Source organism: Eriocheir sinensis, chromosome 60 (assembly GCF_024679095.1).
Source record: "Eriocheir sinensis breed Jianghai 21 chromosome 60, ASM2467909v1, whole genome shotgun sequence".
NCBI lineage: Eukaryota > Metazoa > Arthropoda > Malacostraca > Decapoda > Varunidae > Eriocheir > Eriocheir sinensis.
The window spans coordinates 8,552,102-8,564,650 of record NC_066568.1 but is presented as its reverse complement, the minus strand read 5'-3'; the positions used below and the strand labels follow the sequence as shown (position 1 = coordinate 8,564,650).

Genomic DNA, 12,549 nt, shown 5'->3' with positions numbered 1-12,549 from the left:
AATATTCCAGCCTGGCAACTCGTAGGGAGCCCACATGTAAAGCGGCGCCTCGCTGGGCCGTGATTGGCTGGCTGGCCGCGGCCCCGCCATTGGCTGGTACAAAACGAGGCTCCCTGGTACCATGGTGGACGTCGAGAGCAAGGCCAAGGAGACGTGAGGCAGCCGCGGCGAGCGTTGTGTCCTCCTAATTCCTACTATATAGGTGCCTCGGCGGGGAGCAAGAGGGCGTGAAGGCTGCCGGCTCCGCGACGCCCCAGGACCTGCGTGATTAAAGGTAGACCGCTGAGAGCCTCCCTGTTGACACTCGAAGGATCACCATTATTATTATTATTATTTCCACCTTCCTGTGTTGGGCTATTACTCCTTATGGGCGGTAATACGAGTGGGCGAGGCGATGGTTGGCGTATTTCCTCAAGCCCTCCTCCACCCTGCCCATCCCAGCCGTGTATTTTGGCCTAACTTGACTCCTTGTACAGTTAAATTTAAATGTCCGTTGTGTAAGTTAAAGACACGAACCTTCCCTCCCCCGCTGACACTCGGCCCACCATTATTTCCACTTTTAAGTATTAAGCCCACTATTATGGTTAAAGACACGAACCTTCCCTCCCCCGCTGACACTCGGCCCACCATTATTTCCACTTTTAAGTATTAAGTCCACTATTAAAGTTAAAGACACGAACCTTCCCTCCCCCACTGACACTCGGCCCACTATAATTTCCACCTTCCTGTGTTGGGTTATTACTCATTATCGGCGGTAATACGAGTGAGCGAGGTGATGGTTGGCGTATTTCCTCAGAGTCCTCCTCCACCCTGCCCATCCCAGCCGTATATGTGGGTCTAACTCCTTGTGCAGTTAGCAAATTTAAATGTCTACATCGTTAAGGACACGAACATTCCCCGCCAAACTTTGTACAGTTAAATTTAAATGTCCGTTATTAAGGTTCTTCTTTTATGGGGCTTGTTAGCTTATTAAAGACACGAACCTTCCCTCCCCAGCTGACACTCGGCGGCCACTATTACTTCCACTTTCCTGTGTTGGGTTATTACTCCTTATCGGCTGTAACACGAGTGGGCGAGGCGATTTCTTACCTGGATGGGGACACGCCCCTTCCAAAAACTGTGTGATGTCTCCAACCAAAACTGCAGCTGATGAATTTTCGTGAAGTTGGTCAGATGGTTGGTGTGTTTCCTCGAGCCCTCCTCCACCTTGCCCATCCCATCTGTATATATGGGCATAATTTGACACCTTGTACAGTTAGCAAATTTAAATGTCTACATCGTTAAAGTTAGGAAAGACATGAATATTTCCCGCCCCTTAGCCCTTATTGTTGCCTTCTTAGCCGTCTTCAAAACTTAATGCCACTAAAACATTTGCATTGACCAGAATGTGCAGCATACTTGAGGTCTGATAGGGTGTTGGACTAGTGATGCCAGCAGGGAGGTAGGGGGAAAGGCTCCTATCTACCCTGTCATATGCTTACCCAATATTCAGGAAAACTGTAGATGTTTCTCCCATCCTTCCTTGCTCTTTCAATTTGCCATAACTTCCTCCCTATCCTAAACTCATTCTGCTCATCACCTATCGTCTCATTTCATTCAGGGTATCATTCAAAATCCCACTAAGTTTTGCCAACTGTCACATATACTGCTACTGGCCTAAATTTGACACTGTACAGCTTTAGAAAGTGAGTGGGAAGGAAGATTGTTACTACCATGGCCCATCTTTTTTCTTCACCTTTGCCCCTACAGGTGTTGGAGGGCTGGCAGCAACGGCAGCATGTCGGACAACATTTTGGTGACCGTGCGTGTGCGGCCGTTCATCAAGAGGGAGGAGGCTGACGGGGGCAACTCCTCGCCCACCTCACACTGGGAGCTGCAGGATAGCTGCAGTTTAGTACAGGTCGACCCAATCTCACGCAGGCCGCTCTGTGCACCTTACATGTGTGGTGAGTCTCCTACAAGGTTCCAGGGTGCAGGGCAAGGGGTACAGGGCACTGAACTAGGTAAGGGCATGTGCATTGGAGCCGGTTTAAACATCCCAGGACACAGGGCACCTTACGCCAGATTATTAAACCATTGTATTAGTATTTATTGAGCTACGTAGCTAGGTTGGCTTTTTAATTCTATTTTTGGGACAGTTGGCTAGAAGTTTTGGATTTTCAAAGAGTCAACGAGTTAAGTCAACATATCACAAATTCAGCGATCAATAGTGAAAGAAAATATCGACAAAACCAACTCGCCACACCTTGAAAAATAGGTCAAAAAGTATGAATCGGCCACATTATTGTTTATGAAGACTAATACGACGTTTATAAAGTCAGTGTTTAAGGTTAGTTATGTACACAAGGGTTAATCTTTGCACCAATATCAATAACTACAAATGCATATTGTTATCTGTGAGGATGTGACAGTTTTTTGCTTGAAGCCGACAATGTAATATGCTGAGTGCAACATTCTGGTAACGTTGGTGCATACTACTAACCCCTTTGTGTGTCCCTGTGTCTACTAACCCCCTTGTGTGTCCCTGCACTCGCCTTTACAGATGGAGTGTTTGGCCCCGAGGAACGGTCAGAGGATGTGTACCAGGAAGTGGCCATGCCCATTGTGGAATCAGCGCTGTCTGGCTTCAATGGCACTATTTTTGTTTACGGACAGACTGCCTCGGGTGAGCCTGTGTACCTCTCTACCTGTCTGTACTTACCTATCTATATATTACAGGATTGAATGAAGCTAGTATGTTTTGTATTTTATTACATTTTGTCTTATGACTGCTGAAATTTATGTATAGTTTTGACATACACAATTGAATTTGGCAATGTACATTCTAGTCATTGATTGTGTTCTTTATCACCTCATGTTTTGTATAGTTCCTTGCCTTTTGACGTTAGCTTCCCATAAGTGCTATAATGATGTAAATGTTTTTTCTTTGCCACTTGTGCATGTGTATCATAGTAGTACAGTATGACCTTTTTTTCTTACCTTCAGTATTTGTATTTTTAGTTTTCTTATCTCTGCATAATTTAAATATCATGGAAACTCGATCTCCTTTCATTTATAACAAGCTAGCTGCCTATTTTATGCTAAGGCCTCACTTTCCCAGAGTTTCAGGGTAAATCAGAAATACAATGTATTAGGATTTAAAGTAAAATCTAAACTTTAATGTAGATTATTACAAAGGTTCTTGTAATTCCACAATCCAAATTTCATCATAGATTATATCCTATTGTAATAAATCTTACCAGGGTAGAAGAGAGTTCTATGGTAGAGGAAAGTTGGTTGTAATATTGTTATGATTTTTCTTGAGTTATATGGAGGGAGGGAGGGACAAAGTAAATAATAACTAAGAGGTATGAATGGATGAACAAAAAAATATGAGACAAGAGAGAGGGAGATAGTTGTTACTGATAGTTGTAACAAAGAAAAAGAAACATTATTGTATTACTGGCTTACCCTTGCATAATACTACTGTTCTGTTGGTGTGTTGTGCAGGCAAGACCTACACCATGATGGGGGACCGCAACAGCCCGGGCATCATCCCGCTGGCCATCCAGAACATCTATCGCTCCATTGAAGACACCCCCGACCGCGAGTACCTCATCAGGTGTGTGTGTGTTTGTGTGTAAGTTGATGCTCATATGAAGACGAGAACTAGGTAAATACACACACTCACTTACTCAAGCAGATATCCACCCCACACTCACATAATCGCTCATTCACCTGATCTATCACAGTCACACAACCCATCACTCATAGTCATTCACACAGTCACTTGCTCGCATTCACCCCATCACTTACTCACCCCATGACTTTGGCGCACACAGTCACTCACCGATTAACTAACTCATACACTTACATTACACACCCCATCATTCACACACTCACCCACCAGCTTACTCACCCTTACTCTTCCCTCCCTCAGAGCTTCTTACATGGAGATATACAATGAGAACATATCGGATCTGCTGGCTGGCCGAGACCCGAAGAACCGCTCTTTGACCATCCGCGAGGACCAGTCGGGCTTAGTGTACGTAGCCGACCTGAAGGAGGAATGTGCCAACTGTGAAAAGAATGTAAGTGTCGGTGTCATGGTTGTGCTATATGTTGGAGCTTCTTTATTTTCTCTTGAGCCGTCTACTTATCGCTAATAAAGATTTGCTACGTCATCTGTCCTTTTCTTGTTGGCTTTCTCGCTTCTCCTCTTGTTTCGCTGTGTGTGTCTATCTCATCCATACACAGCTATTGGCACTTATTTATATTATTCTCTGCCTATTCCTCCCTTTCTGTTCTGTATGTCTCTGTCACACACTCATAGCTGTTGGCATTGATTCTCATCCTCTTTGTCTTTTTCTCCCATTCTAAATGATGTTCTGTATGTCTTTCACACTCATGCATTACCTCACTCCCTCACAATCGTTGGCATGGATCTGTCTCTCTAAGTCTCCCTCTTGCTTACTTGGTCACACTGGTTATCTCTCTTACTTGCTAACCTTCACATTCACCTGCTTGCACTTATCTTTGTCTCACTCACTTTATCACACTGTATCTCTCTTACTCACTTGCTAACTGTCTCATACAACTGCTGGCTCTTTATCCTGTCTCCTTTCCTCCCTCTTTGTCCCTCTTACTTTTTATTTTCCACCCGTATGTCTATCACTTGCTCATATTCTCTCCCTCACAGCTATAGGGTTTGATCTTTCTCTTTCTCGTTCTGTTTCCTTTTCCATTTCTGCATCACTGCATTGCTCTGTCTTTCTCTGTCTCCCTCTTCCTTTCTCCCATTGTCACTGTATATCTTACCTCGCTCACACAGCTTTTGGCACCGATCTTTGTCTTTCTGTTTCTCTCTGTGTCCCTTTCCATTTGTCTTTGTCACTGATCTTGCCACTGATCATCATCCCTCTCTTTCTCTCTTTACCTCCTTCCTCCTTTTTCTGTTATTTTTTCTTCTTTGTTTAATGTCCTGATTTTCCCTTATGGGGTTGGATGGCCTATGAGTCTCCCACTTTTGATTCTTCATAGACTTTCTCCTCCTTGATCTTTCTCCTTCTCCTGTCTTCCTACACACACTGTCTTCAGGTCTTCCTTGGTTTCTGGTTTCCTCACTTCTGCTTCCACCTTCGCAGCTTTCTGAGTACATGGTCCTCCTCCCTCCTCTTAACGTACTGACACCACCTCAGTCTTTGCCTCCTCAGCACACTCAACATGTCCTCCACACCACATCTCATTCCTTTCTCTGTCACCGTGGTCAAGTTTTACAGTCCAAGGCAGTGTCATTTTCAGCTTCCTGACCAAATTATACTCTCCATAGTCATCAGGTTTTCTATTTGACACCAGATAATTAAGAGTTTCTGTATAGTTTCCTCAATTCTCTTACTTTATATATGAACACCAATCACTAAATAGGCAGATAATTTTTCGTAGCATTTTGTGTTTGGTTTTGGATCTTAGTGAAACCTGGTGCATCGAATTGTGAAACTAGCCCTGCGTGTCTGTCTTATGCCCTGTTCACTTTGTGCTGACTCTGGGCCACGACACCCAGCGACTCAGGGTACACAAGGTCTTAGGTGTGATATGTTGATGTGAAAGGGTTGCACATGGTCGGAAAGAGGTCTAGAAACGATTGCCGAATGCTGAGTCGGCACAGTGTGAAGGGGGCCTAAAAGTCACTGGACTGTCGTGGCTTAGTGTTGGCACAGTGTGAACGGGGCCTTACTCACTTCCTCCCTCCACCACACAGCTGCTGATGTTAATGAAGCGAGGGGAGAAGAACAGAAGCATCGGCAGTACCAATATGAACGAACGCAGCTCACGGTCACATACCATCTTCAGAATAGTAAGTGTTCTACCATTAACTCCTCTTGTTGACCTTAAAATTTTTGCCAGGGGAATTTTAATTATTTTGGGTGATTTTACTGATTTCAATACATGTCGTGTGTTCATAACATGATGATTGTTGCAAAATTTAACCCGGTAGCAGCGACGGACCAAATTTTTGCCATGATATAACCCCCCAAAAAATAGATGATGCATAAACTGATCACAATGCATTGATATATATTATGACATGATTTGTGTGAGTAATGATTTTTTCTCATTTTTTCGCTTAGCCTCGCCTTCAAGAATTATGATCCCCGCAGCTACCGGGTTAATGGTGTTAGGTGAATTAGTTTTCAGTGCATTGTTTATAGATTTTTTTATATGTAGAATGTCATTGAATTCTTTTGAAAACTATATATACCTCCCACCACCACACCTCACCATTCCACACTGTATCACACCCCACTATACATCATCTCACCACTCTACACCACATCTTGCCCCCTTACCATACATCACTTTTCCCTCCCTGCAGATCATAGAGTCACGGGAACGCAGCCAGGAGGATGGTGAGGAGGGTGCCATCACTGTGTCCCATCTCAACCTGGTGGACTTGGCTGGCTCAGAAAACGCCTCACAGTCTGGGGCAACGGGCGAGAGGCTTAAGGAGGGCGGCTTCATCAACAAGTCTCTCTTCATGTTGGGGCGTGTCATCTCTCAGCTCAGCGAGGGAGAGTGAGTGGGGGGAGTGGTGGAGGGGATGGGGTGGGAGATGGTGACATGGGTGCAATTTTCATTCTCAATTTCATTACCTTTCTGTATCACCCCTGTGGTTATGCTATTGCACATCAGGGCCTTGCAGTGTCCTGTTTCCCAGAACTTGACTCAAAAGTAGTTTATCTGACTTCTGGCATTTGCTAAAAACAAAACAACAAAAAAATTAATTAACATTTTATCGTAGTGCTGGCATCTACAATCCCAGCTTAGGGGATTTTACTGTACATGAATCCTACAGTGTTTTATCATTGTGTCAAATTCTTCCTTCTTTCTTACTTGCCCTCCACTCTTCAGACAATTCATCAGCTGCGGGAAGCCAGAATCATAAGAAACCTTCAGTCTTCATTCATTATTATCTTTGGTTCTTCCTTTTCCTTTTTGTATCGGTAGTTTGTTTTTATCTCTTTTCCCCATACAAAAGCATCATCCTTCCTCCCCTACATTCCCCAGGCCCTTTGTCAACTTTCGAGACTCCAAGTTGACTCGCATACTTCAGCTCTCCCTGGGCGGTAACGCAAAGACTGCCATCATCTGCACCATAACACCAGCTGTCGTGGACCAGACACACTCCACCCTGAGGTTAGTGGGGCAGGATTTGTTCTTGAAGCTGTTCCCTTTACTGTAAAAAAAAAATGGTGGTGATGGTGTTGGTGACACCCACGCAAACTTCAAAATTACGGCGTTTTGAAAAAGTCAGACCGGAAAAACCTGTCACCCGCCCTTTAGGGGTTACAACACCTCTTTTATCTTGCAATGTAGGCAGCTCCAATTTGTGCAGCTTCCTCCCCTCCCTCAACACCCCTCCCTCTCTCCATTATCTCCTCTTTATTCATCATCCTCACCTTTACCCTCCTTTACCCTCAAGGTTTGCATGTCGTGCCAAGTCCATTAAGAACAAACCAATTGTGAACGAGATCCTGTCAGAGGCTGCCCTGCTGAAGCGCTACGCCAAGGAGATCAAGGCACTTCAGAATACCCTCGCCACGGAGCGCAACTCTGACAAGGCGCAGGAGGTGGAGCAGGTAAGAATGAGAGGCTGCCATTCCTCTACTGTGTCTTGATTTGTAGAACTGATTGAAGGGCTTCGGGTGGAGGAAGGGATGTATGATTCGTAGAGATATATGATTCGTCAGACCAATCGAGGGACAAGGTGGAGGAAAAGACGTACGATTCCCAGAGAGGTATGATTTGTAGGACTAATTGAGGGATTTGAGGTTGAGAAAGGGATGTATAATTTGTAGAGATATATGATTCGTCAGACCAATCGAGGGACAAGGTGGAGGAAAAGACGTACGATTCCCAGAAAGGTATGATTTGTAGGACTAATTGAGGGATTTGAGGTTGAGAAAGGGATGTATAATTTGTAGAGATGTATGATTCGTCAGACCAATTGAGGGACAAGGTGGAGGACGGGATGTACAATTCCTAGAGGTATTTGTAGAACTAACTGAGGGACTTGAGGTAGAGAAAGAGATGTTTGATTGATTGCTATGCCTGTATCATGGATGTATTGAATGGCAGACAGGCACACTTGAGATACAGTACAAGAGATGATTTTGGGGTGCTTGGATACATATATTTTAGACACGTGAGGTTAAGGAAGAGGTAGATAATGGTTGCTGTGCCTGTAAAATTATTGTACTGGGTGTCTGACTAGCATACTTGAGATACAACAGATGATTTTAGAGTGCTGGCATATCTGTACTTTGGTTGCATTGCCTGGTTGACATGGCAGAAATGGTGACATGAAGGGGACGCTGCTCTGCTTGTATTGTTGATTGATTAGCGCTTAGATGGCGGCAGTATTTGAAGAGTAGCTCCCCCCCAAAGTGAATCGTCTATATATAGTCACTGCCGACCTTAGAACCATAGCATAAATGTAGTTACGGCGCATAACAGATGTTTTAACTATCGTCTACATACAGATTCCACCGCAATCTGGAAGTGTTGTTATATTTCTACCATAAAAAACTGACTGGCTGAATTTTTGACTATATATAAAATTCCCCCGCCATCTAAGGGTTAATAGAACTGATTGACCGACTGAGATAGAATGGGGCACTGCGTGAGAGAAGTTACTGTAGCTGTATTGTGAAGGAAATGCTGGATGAAAAGAATTAACAGCTTGGACATGGCTCAGTGGGTTGAAAGGGGACTGTTTTACATGTAACGTTGATGTGCTCATTGGTAGAAATGATTCACAGGTTTCTAGTTATTAGTTGGTTTCTTCTGTGTTTTTATCTGGTTTCTTATTTCTTTTCTTTGGTGTTATGGATTTATTTATTTTTCTGTAGTTGGTAATACTACAGATAGTTTCATCTCAGTAATGTCAGTAATTTGAATGTTCAACTATTTTAACAAAAGTGTACCTGTACTTTTATCTCCTATAAGTGGATGAGAATTTTAAAGGTGTATTTTCTGCAGGTATTTATTTCTTTAGGTGAATTTCCATGTATTTTCATCTTCTCACGGTGATTTCTTTGTCTCCTAAAGGTACGAGAGATGCTGGGAGAGCAGGCCCGCAGGAACGAGGAGCTGGAGGCAAAGATCCACGAGCTGAAGACCAAGCTTGTGGTGTCCAGCCTGCCCTGCCGCTCACCCAGGCGCTCCTTGGTGAGTGTCTGCATCCTGAATCTTATTTTTAATGACCTTATCTCTTTCTTACCTCTTGATGATAAATTGGAAGTCTTCCTTTGTCTGTATTTCCACCTTCCTCTGACTTGTTTAATTTTTTAATTATTATTATTTTTTACTTCCTCTATATCCTCTCCGTATGTTGCATTTTCTTCCTTGTTGTTTCATGTGGCATTTATTTCCTTTGTGTTTGTGTGTTTGAACCTTGGCACATGCATGTACAGGCACAGGCATTGGGCTAAAAAAGTAATGTTTGCAGCAGTATTGGTAGTAGAATAGTGAATTATATCATATCACTAACTATTCCATTCCTTCCTCTTACTCCAGGTAAAATTAATCACAGTTCTAGCAGTAACAGGAGCAGTCATAGTAGTGGTAGTTGAGTTGTAAGTTGTCATGCCTCCCTCTCCCTATCATTCCTCTGTTTCTCCATCTCTCACTCAGGACAAGAAGCGCAAGGCAAGGCGGGAGACCTGGTGTGCTCCAGCCATGCGCAGTCGCCGCCCCAGCATTGGCCTGGGCCTTCTGCCCACAATCATCCAGGACCACCAGTTTATCAAACCCATGCTTCCTCCTTGGGCTGAGGAAAGCCCTAGCGCTAATGCGTCCTTGAATACCTCCGCCATCAACATGGAAACCACGCTCAGTATGGAAGGTAAGAAGGGGTGGAGGCATGTAGTTAGCAAGTTCACTAGAGCATCTGCATAAAATTACCATCCTCATGCCCTTCTTGATCACTGAACAGTGGGATGTAGAAAATAAGGATGTTAAACAATAAAGAAGTAGTTACATCCTTCTCTGTGTCCAGATTTCCTAAAAGAATTAAGTCCGTTTCATTCACTGTCTTTCCATAAGGGCTTTTCCAAGGCCATTTTCTGTTCCTTCTTTTCTTGAAAATTGTGTTCAAGACTTGTCTGTTACTTTCTGCAAAGTTGGCAATTCAGTAAATGTTTTCTTGAAACTTGCTCGTGGCCAGGCACAACAAAATTACTGCTGCACCTGTATGGTATCCAGTAATGTCCTGTGAAATACTGTTGGTGATCAGTAAAAAAAAAAAAAAAAGTTAATAAATAAAAATAAATAAGTAAATAAATAAATAAATAATAATAATAATTACATTCAAATAGTTATGCTAAGATTTCAGTTTTCCAAAATAGAAATTTTGGGTTTGGTAAGTTAAGGGTCTACTGTATTAACTTCATCTTCAAAGAGGCATACATAGTCTCCTCATCCACTCACTTAGACAACCTCTCCTTTTCTCTGGCAGAGTTTGGCACAGACGACATCAGTTTCATTTTGAACCAGGCAGAGAAGACCAAGGTGAAGGAAGGAGACTCACTACAGATCTCCCCTGCCTTCTTGAACGTGAGGCAAAGGAAGAGGGTGAAGTTTGACATTGCATCACCTACCTCCCTCACCAAGGAGGCCAGCTGTCAGACTAGTGAAAGCCTAGCACCACAGATGAGGTGGGTGGGTGTGTATTTTAACTAATTGTGATATACTGGAAATGGGCTGTGTTCATGGGGTCCTGTAGTCTCAATCAGGGTTGTCTTTTAACTAATTCAAGTATTTGCAATGGATAATCTCATTTTTCAGTCTTTTCCACAGTTAACACAGGGTGAGGGTGAGGTGATGAAATGGTGCACTGTGTTGGCTAGATAGTGGTGTAGTTTGGTGATGATGGTCATTGGTGAAATAAGGGAGCAGCAGGGCGGTGAGGACCCCGCAGAACTGAGAAATACCTTCAAACCTGAAACACTCCCAACTTGCAAAGGAGTGGATTTGAGTGCTCAAAGTTAAGGAGTGGTTTTGCCTTGGGGGAGACACTGGAGAATATTGATTTGTAGTGCCAGGCTTTCTGGGACGGGGGAACAGTATAGGGCTCTGTCAGATATGATTAGAGCTCTCCTGAAGAGAGACAAGGGGAAGTATGTCAGGAGTCACAAAGGATGTTGAGGTCATTTTAGTGCCAATGATCTGGTCCAAGCTTCCCTCTCAGGTGAGTGTTAGCTGTACATCAGTTGGCTGCCATGTGTCAGACATGGATGGGCAGGAGGCACATTGGGATGAGGACTTTGAGCAGCTGCACAAGAAGCCCCTCTTAACTTTTACTGACACCTTATTCAATAATGTTCTTTTTTACTTTTATGCACATTCAGTAAAGACTAAAGAAGGTTAATTTATATATGTTATAAAAGTTGGATGTGTTGTGAATTACTGAATTTAAGTGGGTTAGGGATTAATAGTGGCAATTTAGGTGAAATCCCTATATTAAAAACAGATTTAAGAACATGCAGCAACAAGTATAAATTGAATCATTCCAGTTTAGAGGGAAATATGCAAGACAGACAGAAAGAAAGAAAAAGAGTGAGGCTTATCTCTCCTGGGTCCAGTACTGTGCCTTTAAATGGAGCCCCAGATTGAAGGTGTTAATAACCCACTGAGGAGCTGCCATGTGAAGGACAGTTGGCTTCTTGTAGCCTCCTGATATCCTTGTGTGCCGTAGCATTACGATGTGCAGTGTACTAGGGAAGTCGCTTGCCCATTTATGTGTGTGTATGAGGGTGTTTGAAAGTGTGATGTTGTGTTATGTGTGCTACTAATATGTTATTGGCAAATTGTCACTGGATACTGTAGTTTTCTTCATTCATGTAATTTTTTTTTTTTTCTTATTCATCCTTGTTTTTCTCCTCTTCTTTGCTGCTTCATATTTTCTTTATCTTTTTCCTTCTGTATTTTCCTATTCCTGTTTTATATTTCTTGTTTTCTCTCTTGTCTATACACAGCAAACACCTTTACATGTAACTTTATCTTTCCAGACTGCCACCCTCGGTACTCCCAGATACACCTCAAGGCACCCCCACGGCCACTCCCACCCGTCCATCTGGCACGCCCGGCACCCCGGCCTCTGTGTTGAGGGCCAGGAACCTGGACATGAAGGAGAAGCTGAGGGAGAAGGAGGAGTGGCTGAATAATTGGCGGCAGGAACTGGAGAGCCAAAAAGAGTTCCAACGTCAGGAGATTCGGGCCCTGGAGGAGAGTTTTGAGGGGAGGCTGGCCAACGCTGCCGCTACTGCTGCTGCTACTGGAAGTGGTGGTGGTGATGGTGATGAAAAGGTAAGTTGTGTGGGCAGAATGGTGGTGAGGTGATGATGGATGTAGTGCGATGTTGGCGGTGGTGAGAGGGGAGTTCTGTGGGCAATGGTAGTGAAAGAGAAGTTCTGTGAGTAGAATGGTATCAGGTGATGATGGTGGAAGGGTGGTAGTGAAAAAGGGAGTTGACAATCTCAGAGAAAGATATGTTATTCACTGTAATCACAA

At 43.6% G+C, this 12,549-nt stretch overlaps 1 protein-coding gene across 1 annotated transcript in view; it reads left to right on the top strand.

Annotated features, from left to right (window-relative positions):
* The window catches only part of LOC126985868 (centromere-associated protein E-like), a 35,185-nt gene continuing 22,636 nt past the window's right edge, over positions 1–12,549 (top strand). Inside the window, exons 1-13 of the mRNA XM_050841353.1 lie at positions 1–274; positions 1,750–1,946; positions 2,543–2,665; positions 3,490–3,601; positions 3,920–4,070; positions 5,738–5,833; positions 6,353–6,552; positions 7,045–7,173; positions 7,460–7,616; positions 9,088–9,207; positions 9,673–9,883; positions 10,496–10,694; positions 12,048–12,345. Coding sequence (XP_050697310.1) covers positions 1,778–1,946; positions 2,543–2,665; positions 3,490–3,601; positions 3,920–4,070; positions 5,738–5,833; positions 6,353–6,552; positions 7,045–7,173; positions 7,460–7,616; positions 9,088–9,207; positions 9,673–9,883; positions 10,496–10,694; positions 12,048–12,345 — 1,965 coding nt within the window. The 5' untranslated portion in view covers positions 1–274; positions 1,750–1,777. The remainder of the gene's footprint in view (positions 275–1,749; positions 1,947–2,542; positions 2,666–3,489; positions 3,602–3,919; positions 4,071–5,737; positions 5,834–6,352; positions 6,553–7,044; positions 7,174–7,459; positions 7,617–9,087; positions 9,208–9,672; positions 9,884–10,495; positions 10,695–12,047; positions 12,346–12,549) is intronic.